At 31.0% G+C, this 20,507-nt stretch overlaps 1 protein-coding gene across 2 annotated transcripts in view; it reads right to left on the bottom strand.

The window, feature by feature from the left end:
• LOC134724461 (multiple epidermal growth factor-like domains protein 10) overlaps positions 1–19,738 on the bottom strand; it is a 44,082-nt gene extending 24,344 nt beyond the window's left edge. The window contains exons 1-12 of one of the 2 annotated variants that reach the window (XM_063587483.1): positions 19,701–19,738; positions 19,105–19,213; positions 15,524–15,736; positions 15,043–15,258; positions 13,379–13,579; positions 11,843–12,016; positions 10,131–10,328; positions 8,393–8,527; positions 7,116–7,253; positions 6,434–6,574; positions 5,081–5,111; positions 2,728–3,383 (exon numbers count right to left, since the gene is read on the bottom strand). In XM_063587483.1, coding sequence (XP_063443553.1) covers positions 3,254–3,383; positions 5,081–5,111; positions 6,434–6,574; positions 7,116–7,253; positions 8,393–8,527; positions 10,131–10,328; positions 11,843–12,016; positions 13,379–13,579; positions 15,043–15,258; positions 15,524–15,736; positions 19,105–19,159 — 1,632 coding nt within the window. In that variant the 5' untranslated portion in view covers positions 19,160–19,213; positions 19,701–19,738 and the 3' untranslated portion in view covers positions 2,728–3,253. Of the gene's footprint in view, positions 1–2,727; positions 3,384–5,080; positions 5,112–6,433; positions 6,575–7,115; positions 7,254–8,392; positions 8,528–10,130; positions 10,329–11,842; positions 12,017–13,378; positions 13,580–15,042; positions 15,259–15,523; positions 15,737–19,104; positions 19,214–19,700 lie in introns of those variants that run through there. The other variant, XM_063587484.1, reaches the window with a different exon arrangement.
• Positions 19,739–20,507: the final 769 nt, after the last annotated feature.

The raw sequence follows: 20,507 nt of genomic DNA, 5'->3' as shown, positions 1-20,507 counted from the left end.
TTGTAAAACAGTTATTCCATAACGGTCAACCAACGCGTGATGGCGTCAGTAAAATGTATAAAGGGATGATTTCAATTTCACCATTTGGAACTCTTGGTTAACAGCGTCCTTGTGAGCAGCAAACCTCCATCAAGAAAATCGAACATCGACAGTCTGTTGAAAAACACATCCAAATGATACAAATATATTGTCAATCAAGAAGTGATATTATATGTTGTGTACAAGTTATCATTTTGTACAAATTGTAATTTGTACAAAATCAAAATATAAATTATAATGTGTACATTTAGTGCAACTTATAATAACTTATACACATCATATATATATAAGTGTTGAGGTGAATTATTTTTGAGGTAAAGTTCGGTTTATATTTTGTCATACATATGTTTGGTTGGGTTTTTTATCGGATAAATATTTTGGGTTTGGTTGGGGTTTTTTTATCGGATTAATATTCGTAAAGCAATTGTTTTGTAATATTGAATCGTTGCACATAGTTCATGTCAGGTTTATTTGTTGCCGACTGTATGTATTTTCGCAATGTTGAATAAAACTGTTATTCTAATGCAATTTTTTTCATTGGCTAAAATTTGCCGTCAAATCCACAGTTGACCAGGCGTAACTAAGTAGGAATCCACCCTTTTGAATTAATTGGATCAACAAATGTTCGATTACTACAATAGCATTGAAAATAAACAACACCTATGTAACATAATAATCTACAGTACTTAAGTTTTTATCTGTATGACGTCACATTCAGCCATGCAGTCTTGCGTCAAAATCATTCATTAAGTTTCGTGGAACTGGGGTTTTTTTTTCTTTCAACATTTCAAGCTACGCGTCGCCAGTAAAACATTTGTGACCGTCTAATCGACAATTGACGGTGGCAACTCTTAAACTACAGTACTGTAATTTCTAAAATATTAACTTCATTTTGATTTTTAGTTGTCTTATTTGCAATTATACCACATGTCCATATTTGTTTTATGATATCGTACACAACAAATGAGTACTCATTACGTTAGTGTGTTATAAAAGAATTAACAAATATCTGTTACCTGACAATTTGAAAACTGTACATTTAGAAATTTTAATTTCAAACAGAAATATATAAATATGTAATAGAAATCATATATAATATTGGATTTTTAAGTTTGGTTGAACCTGTATAATTTCTAATCAAATGGGATAAATTATTGATTAATACCATTTTGATTGTTTTGTTTTATTACTTAAACAAATGTGCCACGTACATGATTTAGCCCATTAACCACAACATACATTAACACAAACAAAATGGAATACCGGCATGATCTGATATGCTCTGTTAGGATAATAAGCAGATCCTGCTCCATATGTTACAGTCATCACGTTGCTCAGGCAAGCGCAAAAGGATATATTTTAATTGATACTAAGTAAAAACAAAAGCTGGTGGGTAAACATGAAAAAAGATAATGTTTACATTCTGACAAAATCATTTCAAAACGAGATAAGCCTCCAAACTTTTGGAAATGTTGTTATTACAATTTCTTCTATGCAAACTGTAATAGAATATTATCCCATTTTGAATAAGAGCCTGGCTTACATCTATTGTGTTAAATATCAACAAAAGAAGCAAGATAATCTTTGTATTAGATAAAATTCAGAAGTGTATTAAACATACATTAAACAGGAAATGATCTTTCTACTATTGAATTTAATTGCTAAATGGATATGACTTTACAACAATATTTCTTTTTACATACATTAAGGTATGAATAGAAAATTTTTGTTTGAAATTAGGAATAAAATAGTCCACATATCTTTTTATGAACATGCTGAATGACATTACCTTGCCTGCTTTTCATATTTTAATTTAATAAGCCTAACGGTGTAGGATGTATTTGCTTTTACCGAAAACAGCCGTTTTCTTTCAGTATCATGTCATAAATATGTTGATATAATTTGATACGTATAAATGTCATGATGATTATCCCGACCTCTTTTTGTGTATGTGCTGTTTAATAATAAGGCTTAGCATCTAGTTTGTACTAGACTATTCCTGAGAGATCAAGTATATTTTTCGGTAAATTTCTACTACATCATTAACTAAAGGTTCTATGAGGAATTATAATATACATTTATCTTTATTTCAAATAAATAAATAAAGCCAACAGTAGCTGTATGGCAGTCATAAATCGGTGAAGAGGAAATAAATCCGAGTTAAAACCTTAACCCGAGGGAAATACATCAACTATAAGAGGGAAACATCAGAACAACCGAAACACTGAACAGCAACACAATAAAAAATTTATCACAAGTGCCATGTTCCCCAACTTGGACAGGACAATACTAAGTGACAGGAATATAGTACGTACATACAGAAGAACAACCAGCACAAAAAAACAATCATAAACAATATAAAAGTGCATAATAACATGTTAATCACATATATTTAATAAAACAACGCAAAAATAGTGAAGTATTTTTTTATCATCCTGCCTCTAAACCCTATAGGAACAATACATTGTCGAATTTGTCATCCTTGCTAATGATTATTCTTTATGGGTTATTTTTGGAGGAAAACGAAAAAAAGGCGTCCTGATATTGTTTCCGTCATAGGTCGGAATATTAAGCCAGACTAGACTTCCGGTTTGAGTTTTTCTGTATACTTTGAACATACATATATTTAATCAATAAATTGTATTTTCTATCTGCTATCATTTTCAAGTTTACTATCCATAGGGTCACAGAGTTTATTAAATAGCGACGTCTATATAATATAGCATTGACCGCCATTATATACAGATAAACGCTAACATTATTGATATTAATAGAAAACAAAAAAATAATTTATTCAGATCATACTGGTTTATAAAGTGATTTATGACAATTAGAGACAGAGAAATGGTCAGACACTTTCACAAACACAACCCTACACTTACACACACATATATACATTTTATTTATGAAATGTCTGAATAACAGCTAACAATAATTGTTACGGAACGATGGATCATAATGCAAAGATACATTACACTACAAAACATTTTATACAAAAAGCAAGTCTTTAATGATACAATTTCACAAACATGTTTGGTGTTTTGTGTGATGTTGTATTCATTAAGACTTTCTTCAAATGTCTATCAATACACCAATTATTATCCTATTGATACAATCCCACATATCACATCGTGTAGATCAAGTTCCTATATTTAACTGTATTCAATATCCATTAGTTTTTCCCCTGGTAGATGACGTTATATAAGTTTATTTCTCAGTGATTATCATATGATGTGTTTATCTGGCTTATCTGGTCATATTCATTTGCTCCCGTCTCCATTCTGAGATCCTGATAAGTAGATACATTTTCCATTCTAACATCGTCATAATGTTGTGAATCTTGACTACAAAATAAAGCTACAAAGTATTTATAAAGTCTTCAGATTGTTAAAAATATTGAATAATAGTTATCAAAGGTACCAGGATTTTAATTTAGTTTCGTCTACGCAGGCTTCCCATTTTTAGATTTTTATTTTATTATTTTCATTATATGTAGATAGTACAAACCAGCTATGTATTTTGTCGCTTAAGCATTTCATAAAACAAGGGTTAAATTCGAGACAACATACACATTGACGAAATATACTTTTATTCTTTTATTATTTTTTATGGAAATATCTTTATAAAGCACAAAAATGTCAGTATTCACCTCAGAAACTTACAAAACCTTTAAATAGAATTACCATGAAGGGATATAGTTACGATACTGCTGTCAGGTCATTAAAGATTGCTTATTTTGGCGTTAATATTGATTCACTTAAAGGGTCTTTGCGTCGGAACTAAACACATTTTTTCAAAAAACAGTTGTTGGCATGACACGGGTTATGTTCTTCTCATATATGTCATGATGGTATGATACTTAACCCCTAACGGGAAGGATTTTCCCTAATATTCATATGATGAGATCATATTCTTTCAATCAGTTTAACTGAAGTCTGGAGCTGGCATGTCACTTTCAGTTAACTGATAGTAGTCTGTTGTTATTTATGTTTTCTTCGTCATTTTGTTTATTTTCTTTGGTTACATCTTCTGTCATCATACTCGGAATTCTTTTGAATTGAATTTTAGATGTGCGTATTGTTATGCATTTACTTTTCTACATTGGCTAGAGGTGAAGGGGGAGGGTTGAGATCTCAAAAACATATTTAACCCCGCAGCATTTTTGCGCCTGTCCCAAGTCAGGAGCCTCTGGCCTTTGTTAGTCTTGTGTTTTTTTATTTTTTATTTTTAGTTTCTTGTGTACAATTTGGAAATTAGTATGGCGTTCATTATCAATGAACTAGTATATATTTGTTAAGGCGCCAGCTAAAGGACGTCTCCGGGTGCGGGAATTTCTCGCTGCATTGAAGACCTGTTGGTGACCTTCTGCTGTTGTTTTTTTTTATATGGTCGGGTTGTTGTCTCTTTGACACATTCCCTATTTCCATTCTCAATTTTATTTTATTCTGTACATGTATGTACTAATGTTTTTATTAACTGATTAATTTGTTAAGAGTTCTTTCCGAACCTACACTAGAAATTGAGTATTATTACGGGGCACACCAGTCAGATTACAAATCAAATATCTACTGATTATATAGCAATGGCCTAAAAGTTTAGAAAATAACAATGACTTCTGTATGTTGCCTTAAAGTTTAAAAAATGCATCTAACTATTACGGAATTTAACCGTTGGAAGCATCTGACGCGAAATAGAATAAGGTCATGCTGAAGTGAAGAGACATTCCGTTTTCACCTGAATTATATCTTTCTCGTTTCAGACATTTTATCATTCAGAGAATAAACCAAACATATTTTATTAAGTTATTAATAACAAACATACCTCTGTGTTTTATTAAGTTATTAATAACAAACATACCTCTGTGTTTTATTAAGTTATTAATAACAAACATACCTCTGTGTTTTAAAACATACCTCTGTGTTTTATTAAGTTATTAATAACAAATATACCTCTGTGTTTTAAAACATACCTCTGTGTTTTATTAAGTTATTAATAACAAACATACCTCTGTGTTTTATTAAGTTATTAATAACAAACATACCTCTGTGTTTTCTTTGACACATTATCTTTGCCTGTCAACATAGAAGAGAAAATTGAACTATTTGTATGCATGTATAATAGTATGTTAAACAGTATCAAATGCAAAACATGTATATACTTCAAAGAACGGAAGAGCAAAATAGAGCTTAGCATTTAGTCAATCTGAGCTCTCTGTTTAACAGTCCTTCCTCTGTCCAAATAAATGAATGTTGGACTTATTGTTTATGATGTTTTTCTAAAATTGAAATCGATCAAATTGTCACTGTCCCCAAGAAGAACTTCTGGTTTACAGTAGAGTCAGAAATTATTAATGTATTGGTGTCTAGAAGATCGCATGTAATATATTTCTGAACAAATAACGAGGATTTTTTATTTCTTTATACAGTTAGTGAAATTAACACATGCAAAAGCTAAATATAAAAGCCAAACAAAAAGCCAGGCTAAGAACTTGGCAAGCCAGATGCTCGCATTTTCTTAATATAAGACTCATTAATGACGCTGGAATCAACACGTTGAAAAAAACCAATTACGAAGTAATGTTATTTTGCAGTCTTAAAATCTATCGTAACATGTTGGTCGTTTCAATGGTAATACTGCATTTATCATTTCGGGGCGATTTCTTTTTTGCTATATATATGCAGTATGGGTTTGCAGGTGATTCGTCATTGGAATAATCTTAGATCTTTGCATTCTTATATTGACAGCGAAATTATTCAGCAACCGAAAGTAAACGTTCCAACGATTTGAAGTATAAAAGATACACATAATAACTTAATTATGTTTCTGCCTCATTGACTAAATTGCTTCATTCCAGCAGCGCCTGCATACGGAGTATATATCTCTCAATTGATATTCTCGGGCTTGTATTTCCTTTCATGATTTCCTTTGTGCTACTCACAAGGAAGCTATTAAACCAAGAGTTCCAAATGGTAAAGTTGAATTCATCCCTTCGTAAATTTTGCGCACGCCATCCCGAGTTGGTTGACCGGTATGGAATAACCGTTTCATAGATGATATAGGATATGTTGCTTATATCGTAACTACAATACCCTTTCCTTTTTCACGAATGTGACCTATCAAATTATACTATTTACCGGATTTATAATAACATAAGCAACACGACAGATGCCACATGGTGGGCAGGATCTGCCTACCCTTCCGGAGCACCCCATATAGCCCCAAGTTTTTGGTGGGGTTCGTGTAGCGTAGTCTTTTGTTTTATATGTTGTGTCTTTTGTACTATTATTTGTCTGCTTGTCTTTTTATTTTTAGTCATGCCATTGTAAGTTTATGTTATCTATGAATTTGACTCTCCCTCTGGTATATTTCCTCCCTCTTTTGCAACATTGCTTACCTTCCCTTTTCTGTGATTGTCGTGTTTTCCTAATTATATAACACACCGCAACTGTTATAAGTATTCCTAAAAGAACACCTCCAATAAAAATTCCAATCCGGGTAGCGACTTCGTTGACGCCGTCTGCTGTGTTTATAGAAACTGCAATAAAAAGGATAAAATATATAGAGTTTATTTATTATTATTATTATTATTATTATTATTATAATTATTATTATTATTATATCTTAAAAAGTATGAGCAAATTGTTTTATTTTTTCACAGATCACAGTAAACGAAATATATCACAACCATGTTCATTTCACGATTTTATTAAGCTTGATCATGACTTCATTTGTATATTTGTAATCGATTGATATTTTTTTTTAACCATTTGATTTATGTTGTATACAGTTCACTGTGTAACAAATTTAAAGCATATTTATTAGCAACGTGAAACCATTTTTCAGTTTTGTGTTAACTTCAGACGAGTGGCTCCTTAATGTTTTTTTATTTTTTTATTTTTCGCTTTGCTAAAGAAATATTCCTCGGAGTTCGGTAATTTTGTTACTTTGCTTTATTCTTGTGTAACGATTAATCAGATGAAAAAACCTCTTTCGCAGTCGTCTAGGCCCAGTTGTATATATAAGGTTTCATATATTTCACATTCAAACACCGATTGAACGTTTAAATAAAATCTAACCTTGCATACAATTAGTTCCATGCACTCCACGAATACATCCATCTATGCAATCTCCTGTTCTATGATCACAAGGTGCATGTAAGCAAAATGGTGAGCATATCTGAAGACAGTTACTTCCATATAAACCATCCCGACAGGCTGTTAAATAAAAGTTTATTAAAGAAAAACATGTCATACATATACTTATTTATAATTTATCCACGATAATTAGTTGATTTAAAAGATTAAATTTGGGATAACAAAAACAATATTTTTCAAAAACAATAACCTGAAATTATCTAATGAGTATACATCCAAATTGTCCCTTGTGCCCTAAACTGATAAATTCAGTAGATTGTTTTAGCAAAACATTGTCGACAACACTATTTTTCCTCAATGCTTTTTGACATGTTGGTATTTTCAAGAGTTGGTCGTACTAAATCATTTGCGATGTGACTCACCAAAGGTAAAATTTTAAAGTATGAAAAAAAATTATGTTCCTGAAATTTTTAATACAATTGAATTGATCAAATATCTCAATTGCAAGCAATTTCTTTATCAAACATTCAACATGTCGGAATTAATATATTTATATATATTGAAATTGTTTATGCTTGTTTATTGTTTTACAACAATATTCGACAGTATTGGCAAAGAAAGTAAAAAAAAAATTTAACAATCAGAACATGTCAAATTTGACAATAAATGATGCATATTGACAAAGTTGATGGATTGATTGAATAATTAATTGATGGTATTAAAAGCCACTTTTTGTACTCTCGACTCTATTATTGTGACCAATATGTATAAGCCACACTTGGTATAACCTAGGAGAAATACTGACATTCGGCAGGAACATGAGGAAAACATGCAATCCTAGTTGATTAAGATTGAACTTAATTTAATTTTGTCAAAAGCTAAATTTTTTCTTGTAATTGCTAAACTAAGGTGTATGAATTTTTAACAACGGTGTAAAATTATGTACACCCCTGATAACACCAAGATAACTAATAATATGCACATAAGGACAAGATCATGACTTCAATCCGACTAGCATTTGCTATTACTCCTAAAGTCTACGTGTAAAGAACTGAGGCATTTAATAACATTATTTTAAGGTTCTGTTTGACAAGGCTGGGATTGAATCCATAACATTTGCATATACTGCGTACATGCTTTTGCAAAACCAAAGCAGAATTTTAAAAAAACAAGCATCAAACGACAGATTGAAAAATTATAATATAACAGATAAGTACAACGTCTCTTACACATGAATTGTAAAGTTTTGATATGTATACCTTGTTCACACTTATTACCGATCCATCCGTTTAGACAACCAAATATACAGTTACCAGTGTCAAGATCACAAGGTCCGTTACAGTTACCTGGACACAGTGTATTACATCTAGTACCATAATGTGAAGGTGGACAACCTTAAACAGAAGGATTCATTGTTTAAATAATACTGTTTTGTTCCTAAAATAAATGACTTCTTACTTATTTGGCTATACCCATAATGATCTAAAGGGCCTGGTCAACCGGGTTGTCTAAATTATTCCTTATCAAAAGCAGTTCTAATTCTCTATTTTCTTATCAACAGTTGATGCTTCTCTTCGGACACTTCCGACTTTCTTCACAAATAAACAAAAACCTGACCGCCTAGATAAATGACCATAGTTTTGAGAGTGCTGTTAAACACAAATCAATAAATCAATACTGTTTTCATTAACCGTAGGCAATGTGACACCATTTTGATCAAGTTATCTTCCATTTAAACTTTTGTAGTTATATTTTGTACTTTTTGGCGCATTTGACATGCTTGACATTATAATTCTTTTAAAAATCAGAAATCTATAATTGACATTTTTGAAATTGCCGATGTACACATGTTACATGTAGCTCCAACAGTTTTATGTTGTTGTTTTATAATTTCGTTCCTTGTCGATGCATGTACATGTACTTAAATACTGTTATTATTTAACATTTCCATGATAAATAAAATGATAAAAGCTTATTTTGCAATTTCTTTCGACGTAAGTGATCCAACTAATTAACACGTGTTATATGGTGTTAAAGAACTTTAGCTGTAAAATTCATGTTCACCGATTTTAATCAAATTCTTATATTTGATTCAAACAATGTTAACCCTTTATCCAAACTATTAAAATTCTGAAATAAACAATTACCAAGACACAGGGATGAACATAAGTAGATTCGTTTCGTGTGTATTTTAGACTACATGCCATCTAGTTAACTATTGAGTTGACCTCTAAAGTCATCCGATGACCGTATAATCGATCTAAATATTAATATAGATATAAATAGATTACGCATACTTGTGCTGTTGGATTTTTTCAGCTCTATTTTATTTCATATCATAAATGATAAATAAATGTTTATCTTCGTTTTTATCTGTATAAGAATGTTGGTTCTTTTTTAATCGATGTCAGTCAATGATATGATTTACCTTTATTTCACTTTCAATGTTGACATTTATTTTCCTTTAAGGATGTTTGATCCTCTATTTTTTGAATTTTTGCCAGATTTTCGGAACCCTCTGGTTTTATCCATGTGTTAACATTAAAACATTTTGCCTACTAACCCCTACTTTTCTTTTCATATTTTAATAACATATAGTTTAAAAACCAGTTTTTCAAAATCTTATGCAATTCTTGTTATTTTATTATTTCAAAGAAATTGAGAATGGGAAATTTGGGATGTGTCAAAGAAACAACAATTCGACCATAGAGCCATAAATATATATATAGTTACTCAAATGGTTAAATTATCGGTATTTACCAATAAGACGAATAACCAAATATTAACAGTAGGCGAATAACCACTTTTCGATGAAAAGATTATATGTTGACATTTAAACAAAATAACAGCCATTAACGTATTTTGATAATTTTGAAATTTTAACTGAATCAAAACTCAATTACCCAAAAGAGTTTTAAATGTTCTTACTTTCTTTCCATTAAAAAACACCACCTTAATGCATTCAAGTTTTCTTTTTTCTGATAAATAAACACTTACCATGAATTCCAATTTCACAAACTTCAAGTTCTGCAGATATTCCCTGAACTGGAGGTACATAAGTCAAATATCTTAAAACTGCACTAACGTTGATTCTTGTAGGCAAAAATTGCTCTTCGAATAAAATTGTCCCACTTTTCCAAGAATTGCTTGTATTTGATGCATAAAGTGTATGGCTACCGACCTTTGTATTATAATCTGAAAATAATAGCTTCAAACGTTTCAAACTTGCAAAACCAATTTACTTCTGCTTTATTAATTGTTGTGCCACCCATTTTTGTTAATTGAGGAAAAATGTGTGTCCGTGAATATTTGATTTCGTTGTTTCACCAAATGAAAATCAGCATACCAGTCGTTAGGAAGATTGTGCTTCTTTTGATTTTTCTATTTGATAACAAAAACCTGTTAATAATATACGTAATGCTGTTTTGTTAGGTTATGTTTACTTATTCAAGATTATATCTGGTCTATATACCAGCTTTGACAAGTGTTTGCTGTTACTATGAATTTTCACTTCTTTGTACAATGAACATCGAAATTATATATTGTGTATAAATACTTTGCTCCCCCATGTACCTAAAAACAAAATTAATTTCATTAACCTATGCATACTTTTGTAAATGGTGGCTTTCTGTACAAGGTTATTGTTGTTTTCCTGAAATTCTTTAACATTCACAGCGGTAAAATACTGTTACTTTAATTATTCGCCCCTTAAGTTATTGATTTTGTATTTATATTGTATCATATATCTAATGCATTCATTCAGTGTATGTCCTTTTGTTTTAGTATCTATTTTGATTTAGTAATTGATATCTAAGTGTGTCTTTCTATGTTGTGATATATCACTATTGTTTCAGCTAAGGTTGAAGGTCGGTACCTTTAAACACATTTCATCCCGCTGCAAATGTTTGCACCTGTCCTAATTCAGGAGTCTGATGTTCAGTAGTAGTCGTTTGTTGGTGCAGTTCATAAGTGTTTCTCGATTCTCGTTTTAATATAGATTAGAGCGTTGGTTTACCCGTTTAACTTTTGTGCTGACATGAAATATCATTGATATGGTACCGGTTATATTTATAAATTAACTGTTCACAAAATTTAGATTTTTTTAGATACTAAGGCTTTTCTACCTCAGTTATAGATACCCTTAGGTGTATTTGGCAAAACTTTTAGGAATTTTGGTCCTCAATGCTCTTCAACTTCGTACATTATTTGGTATTTTAAACTTTTTGGGATTCGAGCGTCACTGATGAGTCTTTTTTAGACGAAACGCGCGTCTGGCGTATATACTAAATTTAGTCCTGGTATCTATGATTAGTGTATTTAAATGGTTAATCACTAGTCATTTTCGAGACTTTTTTATAGCGTGCTGTTCGATGTGAGTTAAAACTCCGTGTTGACGTATGTTTCTTTTTTTGTTGCACTTCAATGTTCTGTTATTTCGTTGTTCTCTTCTTATAGTTGATGTGTTACCCTCTGTTTTAGTTTGTAACATAGATTCATTTTCAATCAATTAACTTTTGAACAGCGGTATACTACTGTTGCCTTTGTATGTTTAACCAGTGCATATGGATAAAATTAAACCAATAAATGATTAAACATTCAACTCCAATAGAAGCCTTTCAAGATCAAATATATTAACTAAAGTAGTCAATTAAATATGAGTATAGTCAGTTCAGTAATAAAATCAAATATAGACTGTTTAACTAACTTACCGCCAAACAGTATGTGCACTCCTGTGACAATGCTTTCTTCTTTAAGGTCGACTTGAAATGTAACGGTAGGACCTTTTGTTTTAGAACAGGATATTTTATTTCCATCATTTGCTAGACTACCTGGGTAACTACTGTTTGGATTTATAAGGACTGAACTGTCATATGCCAAGTTATCTGTGACGAAAAGATATATTTACATTTATTTTTTATATCATTTTTATTTCATTGTTTAGTAAGTTAACGTACGAGAAGTAAAACGTTTGTACTGTAGGACCTCCAGAATCCGAAACATTTAAAAACAGAAGAAAAAATAGTTTCCTTGAATTAACAAAGAAATCATAAACTTTGATCCAGGTTGGAGTATTTTTAAGTTGGTAGAGACTTTTTGATAGATTAATACCCTCTGTGGTGAGGTGTTTGAAATTTAAATGAATCGAACACAAAATATTTCTTCGAAACAAAATGTTGGCTATTTCTTTAAAAACATACTGAAAAAATATTCAAATAAACTCAATAATGACATTAGGATTATACTTTTGTATCTAGAGAGTCTTATAAATCACGTTCGTTTCAAACAAAATTTAAAAGACTAAATAAATTACAAAGTTGATAGCATTTGAAACTCCGAAATATGAAAGATTTTGTCAAATTCAGTTAGGAAGTATTGTCCGTGGGTTGAAAATCCATAGTATTTCGAAAATCGTTAATGTTTTAATACCAGTTGGTTTATAATTTTATTTTGTTTAATGATAATGCATTTAAACAGTTCAAGTCTATTAACCAACTTTCACCTTTATAGATGTTTATATTAAGATAAAGGCAACAGTAGTATACCGCTGTTCAAAACTCGTAAATTTATGGACAAATTTGGGGTAACAAACTAAAACTGAGGGAAACGCATTATAAAAGGAGAACAACGACACAATATTAAAATGTAACACACACAGAAACGGACTAAGCATTAGACAAAATCCGATGAGCATAACAAATATAACATCAAAACCAAATACATAAATCTGGGATAGAAAAGTACCGTTACACGTCTTATAGTATTGTGAATTCACACTCAACTATACGAGAAAACAAACGACACAACGTTATAAAGTCTTAAAAAGTCTAATCAGTATATTTAATTAACATATCATGTTTTCTCTAATGTTATTTTGATTGGTCGTTATTTTTATCGCGTTTTTTTTTTTTTAATTCAAAGCATGATAAATTAATGTCATATTCTTCATCCGTTGCAAAGCAATTGTACTTTTTCATTCTTTATGATGTTTAACATTCAAGAAAACGAAAAAAATGTTTTCATAGACATGCTGTATAATGTTGTTCTTTTTCATATTATAAAATGTAAACTTTGATTGTAATTTTTTTTTTACCTCAAAACCATTTATTTTTTCATTTTGATATTAATTACATAGTCATCCTCCCTCCAAAATCAACCCTTTAATCCCACAAGATAGGGAGATAGGCAAATTATCGAGGTCAAGTGCGTTAGGATTTTTTACGATATGTTTATCAAAAATTACTTACATTTGTTACAAAAGTCTCCTGTTCGTTTTTGCTTGCAACCATCGGTACAAATACCGGTAAATTTATTGCAAATATCATTCAAACAGTAATCACTGTTACATCCAAAAATACAAGACCCATTTCCAGGGTAGCAAAGTTGATCAACGCAATATGTAGCACACACTTTCTCGCAGTTATTTCCCCATAAACCTTTTCGGCATCCTGAAAACAAAACAGTCATCATGATTTATGGGCGATAAGAATGCAAAAATATATCAACATCAATTTGAATAGCATAGGTCAGCGCTGTTATTTTTATGACAATGAAAAAAGAAAATCAATTTGTAAATTATGATTTTTCAATCTGTAATGTATACATTTTGTAAGTATTCCATAGCTTGCATATTCTGGAATGATTTTCTTTGTAGATAGTTTCTTCCTACAAGAAAGCTATAAAGGCTAATGATCCATGAAGGGAAGCTGTTTAAGTCATTCATTTCAAACTTTTACTGGTCCCATCAAGTGTTAAATGTCCGTTATGGAAGCCCTCTTTATGCTGGTGGACGATATGTTTCAATAGTCGCAAACACAATTCTGTCCTCTGCCCGTCGAATTTGACCTCACAGAATTGGACTTGTACATGTTATAACCGATGTTGTTTTACATGAGCAAAACGACAGGTGCATATGTTGAGCTGAATATGCTTTTGAATTTTCCATTTGATTAAGGACTTTCCTTTTTGATTTTACCTTGAAGTTCAGTATTTTGTTTGCTTTGTTTCACCAGCGAACATAAAGATGACGTCATAAGTACGGGTCAAGCTTACCAAGATTATATGTTTCGACGAAAGTGATATGTCTAGGTAAAAAGTATAAGCCCAGATTAACGTATTTGTCGTCACAAAGCCATTAAATGACAGTTTATGAATTGCTGAACAATGTGATAGAGACAAAAGGAATACCGATAGTGGATTTTTTTTATCACATTTTTGGTTTGTTTGTGTAGTATTTCTGTCACGCAGTGTTGCCATTTTAGCGATATTATTAAACCTTGCCATGAAAGCGAGAGGTTTGGTCAGCGATTAATTTTGGTTCAACCAACCATTTATGTTCCTAGAATGTATTGAGCAAAGTCCGCAATATTTAAGTTATTATCACATCTTTCTTTTCTATGCATGTTGGCGTTTGTTTTGTTGCAATTCAGTGTGTCTGTTGTTCCGTTGTCTTCCTCTTTAGTATTGTTGATTTGTATTTCTCGGTTATAGTGTGTAGCTCAGATTCCTTTTCCTATTTTTTACTTTTGAACAACATTATACTACTGTTACCTTTATTAAAAAGCTAACTGCTAAGGGATCGGGACAGTTTTGAAAACATTAATATATATGTTGTATAGATGTATTAATAAATGTATCCTTTTATATCATTTTTTGTTCGTTAATGTTAAAAGATATTTAGAAGAAAAAAATAAAACAATTAGAAAATAAAACAAACATTGTTGTTATTTTATTTTAGTGCAATCTGACCTACTTGATAAAAACAAAATCTCCTGGGCAAAACCTGGGTTTTCGAAACTTTCTACTGTTTGTCCAATGCAACAAAGAGACTGGTATAGCTTAGCTAAATGCACTTGAAAGCTTTATGGGTAGAAAGTTAAAAGACAATATGTATAAATGATACTTTACTCACCATTAATGGCAACGTAACAAAGTTCAATTATAGGTCCATAAATATTGTCAGGTGTAGTGTCGTAATAAATGACATATTGTCCAAGCTGGTTACAAGGAATAGTTTGTGTGATGTCTGGCAATCCTGGATCAGGATCCTCATAGCAAAGATAACCATCAGGTGGAATGGTTGATGTATTGGTAACATATAATTGAAATCCATCCATGCGATGCGCAACTGTAAAAAATTATACACAAAAAATCTAAATTTATATACAATAAATTAAAGAAGAAATAAAATGGTGAGTCTTATAAGAATGCATGAATCAAGGAAAACTTTGATACGACACCATTCAATATGTAAATTTTGTAGACAAATTCAAAATTTCAATACTGATGTCTACGTGTTTTTTGTAACTAAAGAAACGTGTCATAAATACAAGAATATTAAGGTAAACATATTATATTATTTCACAACGTGTCTCCTGTCTATATATACTTACAGCTTTCCCTGTAATAGATTGTGATATCTGTGATGTAGGCAATTCCGAAAGAGAATTGAAACATCCACCAAGCTGGTGTTGTGGTGTTAATGCCTGTGTGTGAACAAATTTCATGGGAAAACGCATTCGAAACAGGTGGTTCTATTGCATTTTTAGGAAATCCACTTGGTTGAGTGGAACTTTGAGTAGCTGTACCAAACGGTGTCAGGTTATCTGTAACGTACGTTGTGAATAAAAAGAAAAGAAGATCATATTTCTGTAATTTATAATATTTCCGCCTTGTAAGACATATAGTAAAGCAGAAATTATTTGTTTATATGATGTACCAAGTCCGAATGTCCTTTATTCATGTTTGACTCTTTTTTCTGAACTTAAGTCAATAACAACGACAATTTGCTAAACCACCATTACATTAACAAATGAAAACATTGTGATAGTGTATATTGTAGTTATTGTTCTGTAACATGCACAGTTTAATACGTCTTTTTGGGAAATCTACATTATGAATTCAGCTAAGTATAGAAATATTATTACCATTCATGAATTTTTGCGTGTTCTGTACTGAATTTCATAGGTAACCAAAACCTTTAAAGCATAGGATTATTAAAATCCGTACATTCATTGTTTTAAATCCTTTACCCCATTAGAAGTTTAGAGTAGTTTGCAGATTGGATTTATAATTGCCGTGGAGTTGTTTGGAATATATTGATACTTAAACCCTTGAGGAGTCTCAGGACCAAAAATAATGCGAATAAATTGTTTTATACACTTAAGGGAGTCGGCTTCTAATTTTCTTTTATCCAGTTAATGGAGTCGGCTTCTCATTTTCAAAAAAAGTTTTCCAAGACGCTAGTATATATTGATAGGGAATTAATAAAAAGGAATCATGAGAGCAAACAAATAAATAGGTCAGTGTGCTTGTTTTTCGAGATATTAGCCATTGAAATGTTGGAGGGATAATATTCTCTCTTGACTTTTCATAGCTTTATCATTGACAGGTTTAAGTTCTGGTAGTAAATAATACAGAATGCTTATCATTATACATGTAAAGGATTTATAAAACTAGAAATGTGGTCAATGGGCAAATTTTTTAGTGCATTTAAATGGATAAAACCAGAGGATTCCACACGTACAAAAATTCCAAAACAAGACAAGTGAACATCCTTAAGGTCAAATCTAATTTAGCAGTTGTGATATAATTTTAAGTTTTTCTTTAATCTAGAAAAATCAAGAATGGTATGTTATAAATCATTTTTGTGACACCATACTTATTACTTAGCAAATAATATCCAAAGTTATGTTTATTTTGTTTTTTGTTAACTAGACAAAAAAAGGCTAAATAGTTATCAAAGGAAACAGGATTATAATCTAGTACGCCAGACGCGCTTGACAGTCTGTGTGTGTTGGCGTTTGTTTTGTTGCAATTCAATGTTTCTGTTGTTCCGTTGTTAAACCGATAAAAGCTGAAAGAAACATATCATTAAGAAGCCTAATGATTTGACCAATTATTGTTCACACAGGCCATTGTAAAATCGAATTGACTATCTGACTCGAGAAAACAACTCTCACCAAACAATTTATATTTATACAGTTTTAAACACCATGACGCCACTGGTAACATTACTTTGAATATGTTCCTTCACATAACCATACGATAAGAGAAAACAATAGCTTATTAAAAAGTGATGTGGTCCCGGTGAAACTCCTCCAGTATTCCAACATTCATTATACATTAAATTAAAGCTGCAATTGATGTTTGTTTTATTATTTCATTTCATATCGTGTATTCATTATACATTTTTTTTTCAGAAAACGCTTCAGACACTTGTTATGATTATGTTTTAGGGATTTTCATTTGCTTTATATTGATTTTAAGACCTGAAGCATGTAATACATGTAACGAAAAGTTTTATTTATAAAATTTACTCCCGGGTTTTTAGTTGTTTGAAATAAATAAACTGTGAGAATCTAAATTTTGAGATAGAAAATGTTGTGATAGTGTTTTAATCAGGAAGCTTTTTATATATGCAAAACATTTTGTAATTGAATTAAAAGTTGTCAAAGTACACAATTCGGTAGAATTAACGTATTGAAAAATAAGAGGTCATATATAAAAATGCTTTTAAAAAGAGAGACGAAAGATACCAGAGTGACAGTCAAATCGAAAAAAAACTGACAAAGCCAAGGCTAAAGAATTAAAAAAACGAACAGAAAAAAGAGATGATGTAACACAGGAGATGCAGTATGATTGCTAATGAGACAACTATCCACCAAAGGTCAAATGAAGTGAATGTAAACAATTATAAACAATCATAAGACCTTAACAACCAATGTCATTGTAAATGAAACAACTATAATACAAGAATTTGACTTGTCTTTTCGATTATTTAGATTTAAATCTTTACATGATACTAGCAAAACGATTTCCCTAACCAATACAAACTTTCACAAGATAGTCAAAAGTGTCGAAGGTGGCGTAACAACTCTCCGATAGGTAAATCAAAGTGTATAAGATGTTCATTTATTTTGGGCTAGTAGTTATTTGTGATAGAATATGTAAACTGAATAAATAAAGAACATTTTTTACAAATATAAAAATTGCGAATGAACAATTTTTTACCAAAATTGGCTAGCTTGATTGTAGAGGAAAACAAGATCTTTCGAAAAGGTTTACTATAGGATTAAACACATTTTTTCTAGAGGTTATTGATGTGTAAACCGGGGCGGTTAACTCACAAACTGAATAAAAGTCCGAAGGACTTTTATGTCAAGTTTGTGAGTTAGAGACCCGGTTTACACATCAATAACCTCTAGAAAAAATGTGTTTAATCCTTATAATTCTTCAGTCAAACATACGCGATTATTAATTTACATTATTACTTTGATGGCTACTATATGTACCATCAGAAGTACAGCAGCACAATGACATGTCGTAACTAAGGAGTACGGCGCCGTCTTGACTTTCTAAAAAACTTAAATGTTCGATAAATGCAACAGAATGAAAAATGAACTAGCACCTACCTCAAAAACTTCATTTTAATTAGCTACTATCCGAATTTGAAGCGTACAAGTAACGAAATAATATTCCGTCTGAAAGTTTTCAATCGTATGACGTCGTGTTTTGCTATGACGTAAATTCGCCAAATCATTCGTGAAATTTCCCGGAATTTTATTTAAATCTTATATAAATACATTTTCGAAGCTTGAGTGCATTTATTTTATTTCTTTTATTTTTTGGTTATATATGCATTAGAATAGAAACAACTGTTATGCAATTGTTTTATAATCTCAACATGCTGAAAATCCCAGTATCCCTGCAAGAATATGTATCGCGCATGAATAGATTACAAAAGTAGTTTCGGAAACATGGTTTATCGAAGTGTAAACCAAGAGAAAAATTCTACTTAACCAATCCAATTCAAGTATTTATAGATATGCAAATGATATAAGAATTATATCGACATAACAGATACCCTCTGTTTGAACTGGTTAACATAGACGTTTGTGCTAGGTTGAAATAAGGCAGCATTTGGAATGAACAAACATTGAATGTGTCAAATAATTATTGAAGTGTAACATACGTTGGGCTGTAACTCTCAGTAGTATAGCTGTGTGACTGAGTAGACGAAGTAACATATCAGCTGTAGTTAAAATCTACATCCAGCGGGTACCATAACAGCTTACGATTCGCTTAAATGGATGAAAAAAAAAGAAAAGTAATGAATTTGGTATCATTTTGTAAATTATATGTTTATCTTGAAGTCTTGAGGCATCTATATAACTTGTTCCATAGTTTCTACATAAAATCTTTTACCATTTAAATATCACACTATCAAGTGTGCTTAAAAAAAATATGTATAGGATCCTAACCAAGTTCAGAGCTACATGTATATAACCGAACATGACATAAATATAGTAGCCAGGTCCACCAACGGTCAACTGTACCTCCGGGGGTTTTAACTCAGTTCTTTAATAGTTTCGACACGGACAATTTGTAGTATGTAACGAATTATGTCAATACCAAAGCACTGACTACTTTGCATATGATAACCTTGGGTATTAATAGTACACCACACGTGATATTAAATGCTAGGAAAAATGTGGATTAAGACAAGAATATATTAACAAGTTAACTCCAAGATATTTTACAAAATAAGTTAAAAAAAAAAAGACATACCTTGTATCAAGACAACACAATTAAACAGGAAGTAAGATATTCATCTTGTCTAAAAATATAACATCAGTTTAAAAATCCGGTTATTGGTTAACCGTAGCGTTTTTTATGTGTAGGTTTAAAATGTGTAGGTTTTGTTTTAGCTGTAACAATTAGGTTTTTGTAAGTTTAAACTGATATTTATTTTATTGTTGATTGAGTGCCGTAAATAGTTATCAAAGGCACCAGGATTATAACAAACTCACACCACTTCTTCCCTTTTCCAAGAAATAGAAATATTCACCAAAAAACATTTCCTCATTTATTTTTTTCATTTCGCTCTGGATATTGTGTTATATGCGGTCTAATTGCTTTACATAAGAGCTTTTCACACTACAAAAGAATTAAGATAGATATTATTCAATAGGTAGCAATGAATTTTGCGGGTAAAATTAATCTAGATACTGCATATATTTACAGTAGATTTTCACTTAATAAGTTCAATATTATTGACTATTTAGGTTGTAAGATTTAAGATTGTAATAATATAACAGAGCGATGTGACGGAAACAGTTTGAAGTGCATGGGATGAAGTTTTAGGGTCTTACACGGACTGAAACGATTATTTTACCATATAGATAGATTTAAAAGGATTAAGTGTGGAGATGACTTATTTCCATCGTTCGGTTTTTATTTTTTGTTATATGTTTTTCTTTATTTTCTTCAGATAAGAAAATCATTTTTAACTGATGTTTATTTTGTTTTCTCATGTTATACTCTAACAAAACATTTCCAAGTTGCCTGACGGCTAGATGACTTCAAGAATGTTAA

The sequence above is a fragment of the Mytilus trossulus genome, chromosome 7 (genome assembly GCF_036588685.1).
Source record: "Mytilus trossulus isolate FHL-02 chromosome 7, PNRI_Mtr1.1.1.hap1, whole genome shotgun sequence".
Taxonomy (NCBI): Eukaryota; Metazoa; Mollusca; class Bivalvia; order Mytilida; family Mytilidae; genus Mytilus; species Mytilus trossulus.
This window is presented reverse-complemented; position numbering and strand designations above follow the sequence as displayed.